The sequence below is a fragment of the Sorex araneus genome, chromosome 5 (genome assembly GCF_027595985.1).
Source record: "Sorex araneus isolate mSorAra2 chromosome 5, mSorAra2.pri, whole genome shotgun sequence".
Classification (NCBI taxonomy): Eukaryota; Metazoa; Chordata; class Mammalia; order Eulipotyphla; family Soricidae; genus Sorex; species Sorex araneus.
Genome location: NC_073306.1, coordinates 183,338,347 through 183,359,670, shown reverse-complemented (window position 1 = coordinate 183,359,670; position 21,324 = coordinate 183,338,347). Strand labels below are relative to the sequence as shown.

General features: G+C 39.3%; 1 protein-coding gene across 1 annotated transcript; it reads right to left on the bottom strand.

Moving 5' to 3' along the window:
• Window positions 1–626: 626 nt before the first annotated feature.
• EXOC1L (exocyst complex component 1 like) lies at window positions 627–19,972 on the bottom strand. The gene is made up of 3 exons (XM_004616455.2): window positions 19,605–19,972; window positions 4,459–4,589; window positions 627–893 (listed from the first exon to the last, which is right to left on the bottom strand). Exons 1-3 carry the CDS (start codon window positions 19,723–19,725, stop codon window positions 627–629), a joined length of 519 nt encoding a protein of 172 aa, XP_004616512.1. The 5' UTR covers window positions 19,726–19,972.
• Window positions 19,973–21,324: the final 1,352 nt, after the last annotated feature.

Genomic DNA, 21,324 nt, shown 5'->3' with positions numbered 1-21,324 from the left:
ACCCACTGTGCTATTGCTCCAGCCCCCGCATGAGTTTATTTTTAAATCTTAATTCCATCTATTTATATTCTATCCGTAAGCTAGCACCACACTGTTTTTGATTACTGTAGCTTTGTATTAAAATTTGAAATTGGGAGAAATGAGTTTTCTAAAGTTGTACATTCTTTTAAAGATGCACTAATTGGCATACCTTATAATTTTATGTGATTAAAGATAAGACTTTTCCACTTCTGCCCCAAAAAAATGCCATTGAAATTTTGAGAGACGTTGCCTAGAATCTGTAGGCTGCTCTGAAAAGTATTGACATCTTTAAATCTTCCTAACAAGAACATGGGATGATGTCTGTCCATTCTAGCCTCTTATAGATGCTTCATGGTGTTATTTCCTAGAACACAAATTTAGGCCACGCTTCCAACTTCTTCCCTCTTTACAAAGGAATACATAGGTGAAAATCTTAAGTGTTGAATGATTGCTTTAAAACACATTTCTTTGTAATCCATAAAGAACACATTACTTTATTTTCATAAAAATAATAGTCATACAATGCAGGGAGAAAACAGAGTCATGTCTTAGCCTTTACTTAGGGAAATTTTTTTCACTAAACACTGGTGAAGGAACATAATTCTTCAGAGTGGTAGAGGACACAAAGACAAGCATACAAGATTGAAAGCATAAAAGCATATTCTCATAAGAACCAAGCAATCCTTGTTGTTAGAGGACCAAATGGAATCATCATTAATGTAAGTAGAATCGAAATTCACAATCTGTAAGTCCTTCTTAAGATACACATGATTCAGCTTATTTACAGTTCGAGCAAAGGCATATTTAGAAGCACAGCTATACGCTTCCATACGGTACACTTTTTTGAAGTGCAGATCAAAAAATGGATTGTCCTAGGAGAGAAAGAGAGATATGATTTCCTTGTAAACAGGAAAATAGCTAGATATCCTAGATTTACCTGTATTCCCTTATATATGCTTATTGGTTGTATTATAAATATATCAGACACATTTTCAAAATCTACAAGTTTTTGCAACAAGAGCTTTCCATGTTTACTGCTACAAAGTACTTTTAAATGGAGAAAAATAGGATATATTACAGTGTTTGTATTTTTCCAATGATACAGAAAAAAAAACCCTATACCTTATAATGTGCAGTTATCTTGGCTTTCTATGGCAATGAATTTGGGAGAATAGGTAAGGATGGAGAAAAAAACTAAACCCACTCATGGATTCTAAACAGCAGAATAAGCTTCTGCCTTTCTCTATTAGACACTTGTCTCATGTGCTATTTAACAGTTAGAAGGGAGAATTACAAGATAACTATAGATTATCAATTTTTTATTATTCTGAAGTTAATAGCAAGGAATCATTTCTCCATTTTGTTTGTTTTGGTACCACACCCAGTGGTGCTCAGGATCTACTTTTGGCTTTGCGCTCAGAAGTCACTCCCGGCAGTGCTGGGGGAACCGTATGGTGTGTTAGGTCCTGAACATGGGCCAGCCACATGCAACACAAACACCATATTCACTGTACTATCACTCTGGTCCCCCACAAGGATTTAACTTTGATGTTAATAGATCATTTGAAAGTGTTGAATTACTAAATAGAATTTCTTATAGGACTAGTTGACTCATTATACTTCTATTGGAAATGTTTCCCAAAAGTATACATTAAAGATTAAATAATATAAATTGCTACTATTGCTAATAATAGTAATGATTCTTTGCCTTTATGTAATGGTAAATGCTTTCATATTTGTTATCTGTCTAACTTGTAACTTTCCTCAAGAATAGAGGTTTTGCATTATTTATCTTTGTGTTCCTAATGCTTATCTCTGGCAACTACTAAGTTCTCAACAAATGCTCATTGAGCTGATCTGAAGCAGTCCTTTAGAAAAGAGAAAAGGAAGAAAATATTGCTCTAACTGACAAGAAGGTAAAGAGGGACCAAATCAGGGATTAAATGAGGTATAAATTCACTATCATGTCATATATAAACATGTGTTAAAACTTTGTGCATTTTCATATTTATATATTTATATTTTGAAATAGAACATTTTTTTTCAGGGGACAAGAAAACGAACATGTTCTTTATTTTTCACTTTTTCCTAGTTTGTTTAGTTTACTCTTTAGTTTTTGTTTTCTTCCATGTTTTGTAGGTTTTTATTCCCTTCTAACAATTTTGAAGTTAGAGAATCATTTTGATGCCCTGATTAGCCAGGGGCAAAATACTTACCTGAGCTGACTCTCATTTTCCTCATTTTAAATAACATTCCTATACCATTTTAGATGGAATTAGTCATATAAATCACCTAGCTTGTACTTAATAGATAATAGTTATTTTCCCCAAATCTGTCCCATTAACACCCATATTAATGCTAATGCCACATTGCTTCATACCACTAAAATTATAAAACAAAGTTTTATAAATAAAATGTGTAAAAGTTATGAAATTTTAGATATAAGTTTACACATGAAAATATTTTCATGATTCCAAGACTCTTCTACAAAGAATTTCAATAAAAGGAAATTACACTAATTATATCATCAGATACTAATCATATCCCTCATGTCATTTATTCACTGAGATACTTTTTTTATTATACAGAAATTAACCTTAGTACTTTTGAGATACTCATAAAGGATTATTTTTCTTTCATTTTTCCTACTGATAAAATTCTTAAAAAAATAATAGAATACAACTACAATAGAATACAAATTCAATAGAAGACCAGTTTCTCTTTCCCTACTTTCTTACTTTCCTTAATTTCCTCCTTTCTTCCCTTTCCCATTTTTTTCCTCTCCCATATTCTCCATCCCTTTTTCTTTCTTCAGTAGAACCCTAGAGCTAAGAGAGCTCTCTGCTAACAGAGAATTTAGCAGTCTTTTGTATATAGCCAGGATGATAGTTTCCAGAGAGTGAGCTCAGGGGAACACATGGAATTATGGGCAGAGCCAGAACGAGAACGAAGATCTCAATCAATCCAATACCATTCTTGCTACAGGAGTGTCTCTCCCATTGCATCATGTCAATCTTCAAATCCCCAGTCATTTTGATTTCTGCTTTATAAATTGACTTCAATTTCAATTCCATTCCATTTTAAAGTTGACAACTTTCTGGCTTGAAATGGCTTTATTTAAAACGGTGTCATTGCTATTGAGAAAAATATGATATATGCTGACTCCTGAGGACTCAGTTACAGAAAAGAGAAGTGAAAAGTACTGGAACGACTAAGATCTTTTAATTCTATCCACAGGAAAGAAATATCTAAGAGAACTACTCTTCAGATATTATGGATCCTTCAACACAATTCAGAAATTTAAAAATTAACTATGGCAATTCAGAAATGGAATGGACTCCCATGTATGGTATTGAGTTCTTCTTTGGTAGAGGAGCTCAAAGAGACTGGGAACACTATTTTTCAAATTGGTTAGGTGTGGGGAGATTGGAGTATACCGTCCTTACCCCCCTTTCCACTCTAAAGTTGTAGAATTTCCAAGAGTTATTTATCTTTTTGGAGAACCAAGTGCTGCTGACATTAAATTTGAAGAACACAAGGGAAGGAATCCCCAAACTTCTAAACAATATTTTGACATTTGGGCTATACCCAGAGATGCTCAGGGCTTAATCCTGGCTTTGCACTCAGAAGTTATTCCTGGTGTTACTCAGGGGACCATCTAGAGTGCCAGGGATCCAACCTCGGTTGGCTGTGCAAGGCAAGACCTTACTTGCTATACTATCTTTTGGACCCTGGGATTCCAAAATTTATGGAGATAACTGAGTGTCAAGAAATGATGCCAGGAACATCATATAGTTCAAGCATCGGGATTGGCTGAAAGATTGTGTTTAATTTGTTTAGAAGCCCCTGGAAAGACTGGAGAGATAGTATAGGAGTTGAGGGGCTTGCTTTGCATGAGGTTCGATTCTTGAAGGTGTACAGTCCTCCAAGCACTGCTGAGAGTACAGATTCAGGAGTAGCTCCTAAGCACTGCTGGGTGTGACCCCAAACTCTAAAGAAATAAACAAGCACCTTGGAAAGCTTTTATAAAGTATTCTTTTAAAAACAGGTATACTTAAAATTTAAACTGATAAGAAATAGAGCCAAAGTGACTGGAGAGTTGGTGGAGGGGTTGACACGATTTGCAGCCCACTGGCCCTGGCTTGTATCCCCAGCACAGCTTATGTTTCCCTGAGAATTGCCAGTGGCCATTCCTGAAGAGAGGTGGGAATAATAGTCCCTGAGCACTGCTGGGAGCAACTCAGCAGCACCTTTCCCCACAAACCCACCAAAACATGCAAACAAACAGAACAAAACCCCCATTATATTGTTACAATAGATCAGGAAAAAAATCACTGAAGAACAATATAACATTTTAGCACTTAGTAGTGCCAAGAATACAAAAAGTAAGTTATTACACATAAAGATTTCATATCCCTCTTATAAGGCATAACTTACAGTATCTGCTTCTTTTCCATCAATTTTCTGCAGATCTTTCAAAGACCATCTTTTGGTTACTTCATATTTTTCATCTAAACCTGTCCTGTAGTGTTTCACCATAATTATTTTTACTTCTTCTTTTTTGGTCACTGTAGAACAAAAAATAGTTTAAACTCTTAAAGAGAATATATTATTTATTATCGTACTTTTCAGTGCTTATATATTTTTTCATATACTGACCTTGAACCATGTAATTTGAATCCCATTTATGAATCCTGATGTAGTTGAACTTTGTGAGTATATCCCAAAACTTGCTTAAATGGTTTTATTTTTTTTGCTACAGTTGTGACTATTCTGTTACAGTAACATCTGCCAAGTACAATTATGTACTTTGAACTATCAACTTTGAAGTGGAGAATAGGGCTTAACCCTAGGCAGGAAACAAGGTTTAGTGTTAGAGTAAACCAGTGCCTGGGTGTTTATTAGGAGAATTTGGGAATTTTAATTTATGACAATAAAAGAAAGTGCAGCCAGGAAAGCAAGCAATTCTATTCACACAGCAATACATAGTTGAGAGTAGATAAATACCACTATAATCACTTTCTTTTAAATTGCTTTAAGATTTTTAATCTAGAAGTATTTTCATCACAGTTACTATTGGTTTGTTTGGTTTTCTTTAGTTCTTTTTTGTTGTTGTTGCTTTAGATTCTTGATCTAATGTATCTTCAACAACTAGCATTCAGATGTGTCACTGAAACAAAAAAATTTTAGTATTGTACTTTGAAAAGTTTTAGCATTGTATTTTTAGCATGAAAAAGAAATTAATTGCTGGGCTGGAACGATAGCACAGTGGGTAGGGCGTTTGCCTTGCACGCGGCCAACCCGGGTTCAATTCCCAGCATCCTATATGGTCCCCCAAGCACTGCCAGGAGTGATTTCTGAGTGCAGAGCCAGGAGTCAGCCCTGAGCATCTCAGGGTGTGACCCAAAAAGCAAAAACAAAAAAAAAAAAAGAAAAAAAAGAAATTAATTGCTTAATTTATATGAACAAATAAGGAAGATGATTTCTTAAGCTTAAAATCACTTGTCTTTGGTCTTATATGAAAATAATGGAGAAATGAACATCTGATATTACATCTAATTCTGAACTGAAAGTTATCAATAAGTTAATGATGAAGTATTTATTGAGTAACCATTATTTGCCTGATAGAACTATTTTATATCCCACAAAAGATATAGGTAAGCAACAAGCTTTTTTTTAAATCTCTAGAAACATTAGTTGAAGAAGAAAGGCTATCATTTATGAGTCATATAAAATAAATATTATAAAGATTTTTATACATTATACAGAAGTTACATAGCTGAGGAAATTTTGTGGTTTTTTTTTTCTGTTGGGGATCACATCTGGATGCACTCAGGGCTTACTCCTCACTCTGCACTCTGGGATCACTCCTGGTGGTACTCTGGACTATATGAAGTGTTGGGGACTGAACCCTGGTTGACCATGTGCAAGGTGGGTACCCTACCCTCTGTGCTATAACTCCAGCCCTGAGTTTTTTTCTTAATATATATAGGGGCTATACCTAGTAGTGTTGAGGGAATCATGTGGTGCCAGGGTCAAACTTAGGACCTTGTGTATGTAAAGGATATGTAAAGCATTAAAAAATTTAAAATTCACAAAGTAGGATGTATGCAGCTTGTATAAACACATACTTAAATACATCCTACTATGTGAATTGCCTTTTAAATTTTACTATAGAATATTTTTATATAATGTTTTTAGTACAGATACTGATATTTGCAAATTAATATGTTAATATTGTTCCTTTTAGCATAGAAAGAGTTTCAGGAGAAAGGATATTACATGTAAATATATATATATTTATTTATTTATACACACACGGGAGAGCCTGGCAAACTCCCCATGGTTTATTCATATGCCAAAAACAGTAACAATGATGGGTCTCATTCCCCTGACCCTGAAAGAGCCTCCAATGCAGCACCTTTGGGAAGGATGAGTAAAGAGAGGCTTCTAAAATCTCAGGTCTAGGATGAGTGGAGACATCACTGAGACCGCTTGAGAAATCCGACGATCAACAGGATGATGATGATGATAATGCTGATGATGTTGATGATGATGATGATGTAAAGCATATGCTCTATCACTTGAGTTATATTCCCAGTCTCAGAATTGAGTATCTTAACTTTATTCAGTATCTTAACTTTATTCACTTAGAGAACTGCAAACTGGCTCTGTCTCCTGAGAGTGAGACTGAATTTTTTTTTCTTTTTTTTTTTTTTAAATTTTTATTAAATCACCATGTGGAAAGTTACAAAGTTCTCAGGTTTATATGTCAGTTATACAATATTCAAACACCCATCCCTTCACCAGTGCCCATATTCCACCACCAGAAACCCCAGTATACCCCCCGCCCCCACCCCCTACCCCCTACTGTATAACTAATGAATTTCACTTCATTTTTTCTTTACCTTGATTACATTCCATAATTCAACACAAAACTCACTATAGTTGACATAACTCTCTCTCTCTCTCTCTTTTTTTTTCTCTTTTTCCTTTTCCCTTTTTTTTTTCTTTTTCCCCCTCATCCCCCTTCCTGCGCCTCATAGTATGGTGTACGCCACGCCACGTCGGCCAGCGTGGGGCTTTTGCTTAGTTCACAGTCCAGAGGTGGCTGCTACATTAAAAACCTTCAATATTTTCAACAAAAACTTACTGTTATTATTTGGAGTTTCCCCCCCGAGTCAGACCTGTTCAAATGGAACCAATTCACATTGCTGAACAATTATAAATGTTAAGTCGCGCGGACGCGCGGTTTTGGATTTCTGTATAAAGTCCAGGGAGAATTCTGCCAGAAATTACATAGCCCAGCTCACAGTCCCAGTGCATTGCTGTAAGAAGTCTCTGAATTCAAAGTCTTTAGGCGCAGAGGGTCCGATTCGCGCTCAGCGGCTCCGGGTTTATCTGGGCCGAGGGCGTGCCGGTTACGCCCCCTTCCCATGAGTTCCTGGGAGCCCCCAAAGTAAAATCCGAATACCTGTGGGTCTGGAATCAGAAGATGGCGCCTGCCACATGGTGCCGCCAGCCCGCCGCTTTCCATGCAGGAAGACAGGGTGGGGGGGGGAAAAAAAATCCACCCCCCGCAGCACCGAGTTGTAGCCCAGTTTGGTGTCCCAATGCATTGCTCTCGGGTGCTGCGCTGGATGCCCGAATGTGTTACATCTTTGGAGTCAAAGTCTTTAAGCGCCGCAGAGGGTCCCGAGACTGAATTTTATCATCTGAAAATTTTCCCTTTGTTCTGGAAAATACTGCCTAGGAATTTCCTTCTTCTTCTTCTTTTTTTTTTTTGATTTTTGGGTCACACCTGGCAATGCATAGCGATTACTCCTGGCTTTGCAGCCAGGAATTACTCCTGGTGGTGCTCAGGGGACCATAGGGGATGCTGGGAATTGAACCCGGGTCAGCCGTGTGCAAGGCAAACGTCCTATCTGCTGTGCTATCACTCCAGTCCCAAGGAATTCCCTTCTTAGTCTGTAAAGCAACATCATGCAATGCAATCATAGTACAAGGTAAGTGATATGTAACAAAACATATTGTTTCTAGAGGAGTTCTGGGAAGAGAGAGGATTAGGATCATTCAGGGAGGAATTACGGAAGAAACAAAATTTGAGATAGGGCTTAAAATTAAACCTGGTAAGGAAACCAGGGTGTTGCAGCAGACATTTTGAAGCTTGAAGGAGGAAACTGAAAGACAATCGAGAGGCTTCACTTCATTAGGTGTAATTAAAGAAAGTGGACAGAGAGTTGGCTGGTGTGAGGACACAGTGAGCAATAGGATGAACCAGGTGTACGGGTTGTGCAAATGATTTTGAAGAATTGTGGGTTTGAAAAGTGACAGAGACCACTGTGGATGTGTGGTGTCGGAGTACAACTCTCTGGGGGGAAGGCTGAGGGTGCTCTATCAGTGAGAGATCTAGACTTAGCTGGTAAAGGGGATCGCTACCCTCTGGAAGTGCAGGAGGTACTGAACTCAAGGCAATCAGCTGAACTCAGAGTTGATGCTGGAACTGAGCTCTGTCCTCTAAATAAGAGTTTGGGCAGGTGAACACAAAGAGAGCACAGTGTCAGGTGCTCTGTGAAGGCCCATGCAGAAATGTGTGCTTAGCAGTAATGTGTGCTTAATATACCCCCCTCTTCCTCCAGCAGGAGTGCCTTGCTGAAAGAGACTCTTTCTGGAAATGTCATTGCACCTTGAAGAAGAAAGGAAAGAGGAACTGAAGACCTCTGGAAGAGGAGGGGCGACCTCATGGACTCTGTATGAGACATTCTGGGTTTAAATTCTAGCACCACCTCTTACAGTGTGGTCAGAGTGAATAACTTCATGTCCAGAGAGCCTAATCCTCAGTTTCTGCATGCTGTGATGTGGGTAGTAGAGTCATACATATGCATGAGGTATAAACATTAAAGCAGATGAAGTCTGGAAGCGGCTTAGGAAAGTGCTCGATTTATAATAGGTAAGAAAGTATTTTTGTTTTAAGACGATGTTTTGTCATCTAGGGTTGGGTGTGGTCAGTGGAAAGAGAAGAGGCAAATCTAAATAACATTTCAAATGAGCTATTGGCAACCCAGGCAGACAATTTCACCAGGAGAAGCCAAAATAGGAAAGAAAATAGAGAAGGTGAGGTGTTTGGATGGGATGATGAGTTGGCTTTTGACAGGCATACTAATTGTCCACAGTTTACCTCTGGAGAGAAAAATGGAAAAATGAAAATTAATAATTTAAGAATAAATATTTGGAACTGTTTGATGTGGATAGATACCTAAGACTAAATTTATAGGACAAAGACCAAAGAAAGTAAAGAGGTAGAGATGGAAAGGGTGCAAAGGAGATGTATGAGAAGGGCAAAAAGAGTATCAGAAAAGAGAGTAGTCAAATTTTCAAATGATGAAAGATAGGATTGACAAAAATGTTGTCATTTTTGGGACCACGCCCAGAGGTTCTCAGGGGCTACTCCTGGCTCTATGCCCAGGGGCTCCACTTGGTGGGGCTGAGGTGTCCATATGCAGTTCTGGGGGGGATTAAACCAGTATTGTGGTCACAGCCACATGCTATGCAAGTACTTTATTACTTGTACTACGGGATGTACCCATGTACTATGCAAGTACATCCCATAAACTAAATTTTGAAAATTGCTTTTATTTATTCCTCCCCAAGTTTTTGATTTTAGGCATCATAATTTATATTATTGTTAATGACAGGGTTTCATGCAGACAGTGCTCTAACACAAAAACTTTGGATTTGAAACACGGCAGAAAGTGCTGCAGGCCAGTCTGAATACAGCTCTGGTGGGAAGGAGGGGAAATGGGTGACTTGAACAATGAGGGCTCCAGAGCAGGGCCCAGGGAATGGAATTCTTGTCTCATGAAGGTGCAGGAGACACTGAAATCAAGGTAACTCGCTAAGCTCAGAGCTGATGCTGAAGACGAGCCCTGTCTCCTGGAGAAGAGTCTGAGCAGGCTAACACATCTGAGAAGTCAGCGTCTGAAAGGGCGCAACCATCGGGTCTGAAATTCAAGAGAATATCAAAGATCTGGACACAATTCCATGAGCTCATTTCATTGGGTAAAGCCAGTTCAGTCCTGGCACTGAAACACTTTAAAAAAGATCATCGATTTTCCTCCCTGACAGCATTTTCTTTAAACTAGGGAGGGCAGAAGACAACCAGAAGAGGACTTTTTCATGCCTGGGGTACAGAGGGAGTATACACAGTGGACTGTTGGCTGGATTAGTAGGACTTCAAAAAAGAAGAGGGAAAAAAGAAAAAAAAAAGAAAATAAAAGAAAAAAGAAAAGAAAAGAAAAGAAAGGGAACAAAATAAAAAGAGGATAAAGGCTATCATTTAGACCATACATTTTAAAAGTCTGGAAGAAGAGGGACTGAATACTTTGGGGACAGAGGTGGCGACGAGAGACATTCTAGAAGGAATCTAAAGCAGAAGATCTTACCCCAGAGCCCACAAACTGGCTCAAACTATGGGTCTCCTAAAATTATGTGCAAAAAATGGTGGGTCTACTCATGTTTCCTTCTTTGATTCTAAACAAACCCATTCCCACTGGTTTAGGCAGCAGCTTTGGGAAGAGGAATGGACTACAGAGAGCTGGAGGGATAGCACAGGGATTAGGACGCATGCCACATACCCCACTCCAAGCAAAGTGTAGCCTACTGGCTCCTGAGCACCCATGAGTGTGTTCCTGGTGGTCCCAGCACCTTATTCTTGAGCCTAAGCATTGAATTCTGGTCCAGTTGTCTAGAATTGCTGCGAGTGGCCCCCATATGGCCTGAGCATCCACTGGGAGCTGCCCTGCAGAAGTCATTAGTCTGTGTTGAGTTGGAGACATAGTTGGTTCAGCCAGACTTAGTAAGGACAAGAACTCAGAATAACTTTTCCTTCTAGGAAGTAGTTGTGTACATCTAGGCCAGAAACTCCCAAAGTGGTTTATCACCCACTTTCTATGAAAAATTTACTCTGCACCCTACCAGAAAACTTATGTTTTAAGTAAACAAGCAGAAAGCACCCCAAGGCTACTATTTGCACCCAAGACTACCTGTTTGTGCTCCCCAAATTTCTCCATAGCTCCAGTGACTCCCAGTGTGGGGAGGTATCACCCACTTTGGGATACAGGAGTCCAACAAAAGCTCCACCTAAGAGCCAGGGTTCTGTACTTCGTTTGGCCAGCTGTCTCATTTGCTACTGATTGGGTGAAATTGGATCAGGTTGGGGAGATGGAGAGAAAAAACTGACTACTGTATTGAAGAAAATTCCACTACCTCATCTATAGGTTATAATAAACTAATATGATTATAGATCTACACATTCAGTTTCATTAATTTGATAAATATTCAAGGGACTCATTTGGACAAAGCGCTATAATAGAAATTGAAAAATTTATTCTCATTCGGCACCAAAACACCTTCACTGACGTTACTGGAAGGCAGGAGCTTTAGCAAAAAACTCAGTGCTGTAAATGATAGGACAAATAGGAATACGATTATCTGTCAAAAACAATTCCTGAAGGTCACCTGATTTATAAAGGGCAGTGGGAGTTAGTGCAATGATGAATTGTGTCATCAGAGTTAGAGAACATATGTGTACAAAAGCACGAACTACTCAACACTTTTGTGTCTTTGCATTTGGATTTGTTGGCATTATTATGAGGTAAATAAGTGGTAGCATGCACTAGGGGCTGGAGTTTCTGAAGAGCATAAAAGTCTAGGCTGTCTAAAATGAGAGAGAGAAAGAGAAAGAGTGAGAGAAGAGAGGTGCCTGTTATAGGGCCGGCTGGGGTGGGGAGTGGCTTGAAGGGGTGGGAGGGAAACTGGGGACACTGGTGATGGGAAATTACACTGGTGGAGGCATGGGTGTTGGAACACTGTATGACTGAAACACAATCATGAACAATTTTGTAATGCTCTATCTCATGGTGATTCAATAAAAAAATTGAAAAATAAAAAAATCCTAGGCAAAAAAATCCTAAGTGAGCAAACATTAGGGACTCCATCATGCTCCTCACATGTGCATACTTCTTTTTTTCTTTTTATTTTTTGCATTTTTTTGGGTCACACCTGGCTATGCTCAGAGGTTATTCCTGGCTCTACACTCAGGAATTACTCCTGGCGGTGCTCAGGGGACCATGTGGGATGCTGGAAATTGAACCCGGGTTGGCCGCACTCAAGGCAAACGCCCTACCTGCTGTGCTATGACTCCAGTCCCACATGTATACTTCTTATAACCTCTCCTTCCCTCTTGGTCTTTGCCCTGTCCCTCAGTCCTAAGAGATTTGCTCATGGTTTGTGTGTTTAATGTTGCACCAGGTTCAATAACAGAAGGAAGAGAGGTTGCAGGAAGAGAAAACAACAGGCCCTCTGCGAACACTCTTAGAACTTATCATGCACAAGGACTCCTCTTTTCCTTGGAGAAGAGTTGACAACAAGCCCTCTGGAAAGACTCTTGAAGATCAGTTATCATACAGACCCTGGAAAAGGATGCTTCTTTGACCTCTCGACAGGAAGAGATCATCTTCCTCCAAGGATCCATAAATCACTGACAGTAACCCAGATAACCTCAGAACAAAACTCCCTTCTCTTCTGACCCTAAACCATTAATTGCTTCTAACTTCCTGTTCCAACTAGCCTTATATAAATCCCTCGCCCCTGTGTGGGAATACATTGATTTTATTTGTTTGGTGTTTTGAGGAAAAGAGGTCAACCATCCTCTTATTTTGCTAGTCCCTGAATAAGCTCTTCCTCACCCCTGTCTTCCCACCCACACCATCCACCCTTGCTTTTCAAGTCATCGGCCTTGTAGGGTGAACATCCAAATTTGGGTTCCGTAAAAAAGTTAAAGAGTTCAAAGGTGATCTTGAAAGTTATGGACAGGGAGGGGGAAAAGGAAGGAGGGAGTTGTTATTGAAGGACTTTAAGTACACAGGCTGAACTTGAAATTTTTAAGTTTCCTTGGTTAGTTCTATGAAGAAAAGGGGGAAGAAGAAGAAAAGGAGGAGAGAATCAGGTTAAAAATGGTAGGATCTTAGACATTTAAGAAGGGGTGTGGAAGGCTGGAGCAATAGCACAGCGGGTAGGGCATTTGCCTTGCACTCGGCCGACCCGAGTTCGATTCCCAGCATCCCATATGGTTCCCCTAGCACCGCCAGGAGTAATTCCTGAGTGCAGAGTCAGGAGCAACCTCTGTGCATCGCCTAGTGTGATGCAAAAAGCAAAAAAAAAAAAAGGGGGGGTGTGTGGAAGTTCAGTAACTTTGTCCACCAAAGCATAAACATTCACTCTGTTATGACATGTTACCTCAACTATAGCAGTAGCAATATGAAAGTTAGGCTCTATCAGTTATGTTAATAGTCTCTGTCGCACTAATGCTAAATAGAGAAAATAAGAGTGTGCTTTAAAGAGTGGCCTTTGGAACCACAGATGCATCACAGAGACAGTGCAGTCTCTGTCATTTGGCAAAACAGCCTCCTCTGGAGCCAGAGAGGCTCCAAGAATTGCCTTCAGCCAAGAGCCAAAGAAGTCTTCTCAGGCTGGAGTGGACCCAACCCTGAATTTCCACATTCAGGCTCAGCTGCCAGATCAAATTAAATGGCCATATCCACATTAATGCAGTGGCAAGGCAGAAACTTCTCACATTGTCTTAAAACCAAAATGTGTTTGTAATGTCAGTGTTGGTTTCAAACATTTCAGAGGCATCATTAGATAAACCATTTAGTAGTATCCACAGACCCAGGGAATTTCAGAATAAACCTGCTCCAGTTTGGCTATCTGAGTTCACATTTTCAGAACTATGGTCTTAACTTTATGTCAACCATTTATTTTCACTTTTAATTCCAAAATAAATAAATAAATAAATAAATAAATAAATAAATAAATACGTGTGTGTGTATATATATATATATGTATATATATATATATACATATATATATATATACACACATATTACTTTTTGGGTCACAACTGGTGTTGCACAGGGGTTACTCCTGGCTCATGCACTCAGAAATTACCCCTGGCAGTGCTTGGGGGCCCATATGGGATGCTGAGAATCGAACCCGGGTTGGCCACGTACAAGGCAAACTCCCTACCCGCTGTGCTATCACTCCAGCTCCCCAAAATAAATATTTTAATGGATAGCAATCTCATTACCATAGTGAAAGAGCCAGTATCAGGCCAGGGAGATCAAACAGGGGTTAGAGCAGCTGTACCCCTACTTGGGCTTGATCTCTGGCATCACATGGTACCCCAAGCATCACTGATGTGAGCTCCGAAGGCCCTTAGCATTCCTGGGTGGAGCCTGAGAGTTCTTGGCACTGCAAGGCCTGAGCGGTATCACATCATCCAGACTTAGAACTGAAGGAACCCCACCTCCCCGTCAAGAAAAAAGCTAAAAGAGAATCAGTATTACTCATGGATGAGACTAAGTGGAAAAATAATTGGCCAATTGGAAAATATAATCTGGCAGAACAGAAGAGGAGGGAAAATGCAGCTCCCAAGAAAGCTGCTGTGACATGGTTTAAACAAATAAATGCTATTTTATGGCCTCTGTTTTGTTTAATTGTTTTCATCTTCGAAATGAAATAATAGGAAAAACTTATTAAGAACTACCACCGTCATTGTAGCACTGTTGACCCGTTGTTCATCAATTTGCTCAAGCAGGCACCAGTAACATCTTCATTGTGAGACTTGTTGTTACTGTTTTTGGCATATCGAATATGCCACCGGTAGCTTGCCAGGCTCTGCTGTGCGAGTGGGGTACTCTTGGTAGCTTGCTGGGCCCTCTGAGAGGGATGGAGGAATCGAACCTGCAAACACTCTATCTGCTATCGCTTCAGTCCATCAAGAATTACCAAATATGAAAGAGTTTGGTAGAAATGTTTCATTGTATAACAATGTATTAATGATGTCTTGGGGTGATTAAGATTGCTATTACGAATTTCAGTGAACATTTAAAAATAAATTTATTTCATTAACATTTTTATTAAAATTAAAAAATAATTTTCAAATATTATTTTTCTGGGTATATTTTAAAATAAAATCTATTTAAGGGATCCATTGGGTAGTATAGGTTGAATATTTATGCTCCCCAAATTCCTATATTGAAATCTTAAGTCTCAAAGTGACACTATTTGGAGATGAGCCTCTAGGATGTGCATAGGTCATGAGAGACAAGCGTTCATGAGTGGCATTTGGGTCTTATTAATTTCCCACAGAACCTTTGTCCCCAGTCCCCACTCCCCTGCACCACGTCAGGCTATAGAGAGAAAACGGTCCATGATGAAACGGCTCCTTACCGGACACCAGGTCGGCTGGTGCCATCATCTTTCACGTCCCAGCTTCTCCAAGCATGAAGAATACATAATTGTTGATTGTAGACCACCCAGTCTACAGCATTTGTTCTACAGCTATACCACCCTGAATGCACCTGATCTCGTCTGATCTCAGAAGCTAAACAGGTCGGGACTAATCGATTAGTACTTGGATGGGAGATCATTTAACACTCATTATTAATATTCTTCTTGTAAATTATGTGACAATATTGTTAGGTTATATGATTTACACTGAAGTTTGTTCTGGCATCAAATGTAGACAGGAGAATTTATGCATATTATCTTCCTAAATCTACTAATTATTTATTAATATACACTTACATTAATGCTATATATGTTTTAATATAAATGTCTATTTGTAGTATAGTATATTTTCACATAAACATTTTAAGAGGTGTTTTCTCAGTAAACACATTTTTCTATAAATTTAAAAGTGAATTATTCAATGATTTGAATCATATGTGGAATGAGTTATTAGAGCAAATTGGCAAGAAACTACAAAACTAACTCCTAGGCTCAGGAAAACTATGGTGGCTACAGAAGGAAAGGGGAGCAGAGCATAAAGAAGTGAGCAAAGGAGTGTTCGTGTGTATGTGTGTGTGTGTAGAGATAATACTGAAACGTTGGTGATGAAAGAAAGGAAATTTTCACAAAGAGAGAAGTAAACCCCTGACCAATGAGAGGTCAATTCAAATACATCTATATCTATAAAATCCTGTCTCTCATTGCATATGGACTTTAATCCCTATGATAGTCATTTTCAAGATAGAAATGAATAGGAAAACTCCGAGTGCAGAGGTGGGTGCTATTACCACCACTTCAGAGATGTCAAAATGGGGATCAAGACTTTGCTATCTTGCCTCAAATCTCACAGCCGGCAGTTGGGCAGAGCAGCTGCACCAGGTCCGTCAGATTTCAAGATCCCAGCTATGCTTCCTCATGCCTTGCTACTTCCCTTCAATTTTGGCTAGCGCTTCTCTTCTCTTTCAATCCTTCCAGAATGTTAATTTACTTGCACAAATGACATCCCTTTCTAGAATCATCACATAATAGAGCTTCTTCTTTCTTTTTCAGAAAATGCTTCTTCCCTCTCCCCCATTTAAATATTTTACTGCAGTTTAGGCAACATGGCTGCAATAATATCAACATTCCTTGGTTTTGGTGTACAAAGTTCTACACCCTCACCACCAACTTAGTCAGACCCTCAACCACTGCCCTTTTTAATTAAAAACTCATTTTTAATTAAAACAAAACAGCACCAATATTATTGTTGGATACTTGCTACACCATGTCCACCACATTTGTCAGAATCCTTCCACTCTTTCCCCAAGGTATCTTACCCCAGTAGCACCCTCAGATCACTGTTCTAAAAAGGACAGGAGATGCTTTATTGTTGTTTTGGGACCATGCCTGGCAGTTCTCAGGGATTATTCCTAGCTTTGCTCAGGGATCACTCCTGGTGGGGCTGGGGAACGTATGTGGTACCGGTGTTGAATCTGGATCAGCCATGGAAGGTAAGCACCTTTCCCACGGTACTATCACTCTGGCCCAGAAGATAGCTCTTTCTAGAAGATGCCAGTGATCTGATGTCTTAACTAGAGAAAGCTAATTTCAGGAATTTGTCACAAAAACCCTGAGGTTAGAGGAGACTGTGGTGTCAAGAAACTCCAGCGTGAATCCTTGCAAACTCCAGAAAGTTTATCATTGGGTTTATAATGTCTGAAATTTTTCTTTAAAAAAATAATCTCTCGGGGCTGGAGCAATAGCAGGGTGCTTGCCTTGCACGTGACCACCGATCCATATGGGTTCAATTCCCAGCATCCCATATGGTCCCATGAGCACTGCCAGAGGTGATTCCTGGGTGCAGAGCCAGGAGTAACCCCTGTGCATCGTCAGGTATGACCCAAAAAGCAAAACAAAAAATCTCTCAGGTAGAGCATCAAGATGATCATAAGTCACAATCGTCTGGTAGGAGACTTCAGCAAAAAAAAAAAAAAACTTTGAGCAGATAAATAGAAAATGCATCTAACCTAAAAATATCCTTCTTAGTTTGAAAACTGCAAGGTAGAACTTGATCACCCTGAACCTGTGAGTTCTGTTTGTTAAGGATACCAAGGGGAAATCATAATTATATATCTCACATTTTAAACATGGGATCATCTGCCTCCAGGATTGTTGAAACCTGTTTGATTCATCCCACTGGGAATTCCTGAGTATAGTACAGCCAAAGATTTAAACTATCACATAGATCTTCAAGTTTATTTTAAATTGTTGTTGTGTATAGATTTGAAATATTTATCAGGATAATGGTGTTGCACTTGGGAGAGGTGCTCTCCAACTAATGGATGTGATACACAGGACAGAAAAAGTTAGTTGTGAGAAGAATGAATATCATTTTTTGGTCAACATTAACGTGGTATAGCACAATATTGTCTTCTCTTCCTGCTCCTGGGAAAGGCTTTGTTTTTGCTTATTACTTTACAGAATCATTGAATTTTATCACTAAATGTGATCATCTCCTTGATTTAGTCATTTTCCAGATGAGAACATTGGACCCTAAAGAGTTTACCTTCCCACATGTTGACTATAAATCCTGATTTAAAAGATTCATGCTATGTAATAAGATAGCAGGTGTCTTTGCCCAAAGTGTCTTTCTAGAAATTGAAGATACCAGAAAAAAAATCTATTTAATTTTTGTCCCTTGGGAGACATTTTTCCAAGCAAGATAGTGCAATTTTGGTTTACCTCTATTATTGGAGGGAGGCCTCAGTTTACATTTGGTAAATTACACACATACACACACACACACACACACACACACATACACATACACTACATACATATATATATATGATTTTGATTTAATTGTATATTTTTACTTAAAATACTTGGATACTAAGACTGGGATGAGTAATCAACTTTATAGAGTAGGATCAACAATAAGTATAAAATTAAATATTAATTTTGGAATAAGCATCTTCCCTAAGATAGTAAGCTAAAATAATTTATGACATACTAATTTGGCAGTTGGGGTATGATACATTTTCTAAAATTGATTTACTTAACTTTTTGCCGTAATTTCATTTCTTTCTTTTTCCTGAACCAACTGAACACTTTCCCTTTCTAATATGCCAGTTGCTCTTTGTATTTATAGAGAAAACTGTGCTAGTGAAGGGTCGATAATTGTTAGTACTTGTGTAATTGAGTATTACTATGCTTATCAGAAACGATATAATTTAAAGAAATTTTTAGTACTTTAATGATGTTCAACTTCCCTTGATGTACTCCCTTTTGGCACCTTCAGAAAGGCCTTCTAAGACAATTATCAGATAGGATTGTAACAAGTTGTTTTCTGAAGTGCTGAGTGGTCTGCTTTTGAAAGGAAAATTAACAATGAACACTTAAAGGCTCCAAGTTCTTCCTCAATTCCTGAAAAGTATTAAGGACACTGTTTGGGAAAGGAATTCAATAATGGCATGCACTTTTCTGAATAAACCCAACTGAACAATTACAGGTTAGGCAAATTAAAATTAAGCATGAAAGGCTATTCCTACCTCAGAAAATTTAAAAAATTTGTAATACATGAGAAAAAATTATTTTAGTTAGAAAATACTGTCTTATTTTTGCACTCCCTTCTTCATGAACTAATTTTTACCATTGAAGCATTGTCTTTATGAGCACACATTGCACAAGAGAAAGAACTTTAAAAAGATCATTGCTCTCTTAAAAATAAACTACCAGGAATTCTGCAAAAGTAAGAACAAATAAAGAAACAACCCCCCTCTCCTTCCCTTCCCCTCAAATCCATCCTTGGTAGCATGAAAAGACAGTAACCCAGATGACCAGGCTGGTTAAAATGGACCTGTATAATTCAATTCTCCAAGATACTAAAATAAATATTTAGTGGCCTTTGCTGAAAAATTTAAAATATACTCTACAGCTATGAAACTGCATGTCATGCAAGTGAATTAAATAAAAGATGGGAGACAAAATAATCAAATCAGGAAAAGTACACACCCATTTCCCCTTCTGAACAATTAGCTGAAATACTCTTAAGTTCTTTTTTTTTCTGCCTTCCGTTCTGGCATCTAACAGAAAATGATGTAGAATTCAAATTCTTAAACTTGTCGTATTTATGCTCAAACACAAGAAAATGTGGTGCATTATTAGGTAGAAAAATAAATATTCCCCAAATCCCTCTCTCAGCCAAGCAGCTTGAGGTCGTTTACATTTGGAAAGGGTAACAGAAAGATTACCTGACACACAGAGGTAGTACCTGTCCTGGACCGAGAACTCTATTTCAATGAACTCGTACAGATTCTGCGAGAGAGGCTTAAACAGTTTCTTCTCCAAGTCCTCCTTCACCAATGATGACATTGCCTCCAGTTCCACTTGGCTTGCTCTCTCGACTCAAGCCCCCTCGTGCAGTTTGCTCTCTAAATTTTTGGCTTGGGCTTTGCAGCTCCGGGTTGAGTCCTGCCCACCTCCCAGCCCTCACCTGCTTAACTTCTCAGTCGTAGCCAGAGCCAGGCCGCCAAGAGCGCTCAGCGGCGGCCAGACCCCTCACTGATGTGGCAGAGGCGGGCGCAGCCGGAGCGCAGCAGCAGGACCAGCCTCACTGTCACTTTTCAGCATCCAGGCTCCAGAAGGCTGTTCGCCGAAGCCCTCCCGAGGCTCTCTGCTGGGGAACCGGTTTCTGAACACCAGCAAATCGACTTGTGGAGTCCCCTGGTTATTCTCCTCTAGTAGCCTTGCCCTCCCACTCCGCTCTGCAGATGGAGACCACGACTTCTGCTTGATTCCATTATATAAATCAGCTGTCTGGCGCTATTGATTGAAATCATCTTCCATTAAGAACTTCACTATCATCCGCAAGAGAAAAAGCATCAGTGCAAACACTCTTGACACTTCCAACAAGTCTTCTTGCCCCTCCTGCAAGTCTCTCAGATCTTTGCTTCCTGACAAGCAGCACTGAATCTTGGGTTCAATTTCTTTTCCTTTTTTCCCTAAAAGGGACAACTTTTTTTTTTAAAGGGACAACTTTTTTTTTTGTTTAAAAATAATTTTTTAAAATTTTTTAATAAGTGAGTCACTGTGAGGGTAGAGTTACAAATTTACCCATCTTCATGCTTGTGTTTCCCTCATACAATGTTCCAGAACCCATCCCTCCACCAGTGTCCATTCTCCACCACCAATGAACCCAGTATCCCTCCCACCTTCCAATACCATCCCCCACCCCACCCCTGCCTCTGTGGCAGGGTTTTCCATTTTGTTCTCTCTCCTTTTGGGTGTTGTGGTTTGCGACAGGGGTATTGAGTGGCCATGGTGTTCAGTCTCTAGTTTCAGCACGCATCTCTCTTCTCACGCAGGGTCCCCAACCACATTTTACTTGGTGTTCCCTTCTCTATCCAGGCTGCCTTTCCCCCAGCATGTGAGGCCAGCTTTCAAGCCATGGAACCAACCTCCTTTTATTATATACTACTATTCTTGGGTGTTAGTCTCCTACTCTGTTATTTTATATTCCACAGATGAGTGCAATCTTTCTATGCTTGTCCCTCTCTATCTGACTCATTTCATTTAGCATAATACTTTCCATGTTGATCCACTTATATGCAAAGTTCATGACTTCGTCTTTTCTAAAAGCTGCATAGTATTCCATTGTATAAATGTACCAAAGTTTCTTTAACCAGTCATCTGTTCTCGGGCACTCGGGTCTTTTCCAGATTCTGGCTATTGTAAACAGTGCTGCGATGAACATATAAGTGCAGATGTCATTTTGACTATACCTTTTTGTTTCTCAAGAATATATTCCCAGAAGTGGTATTGCTGGATCAAATGGAAGCTCAATTTCTAATTTTTTGAGAAGTGTACATATTGTTCTCCAAAAGGGCTGGGCCAGTCAGCATTCCCACCAGCAGTGTAAAAGGGTCCCTTTCTCCCCACATCCTCTCCAACAGCGGTTGCTTTTGTTCTTTT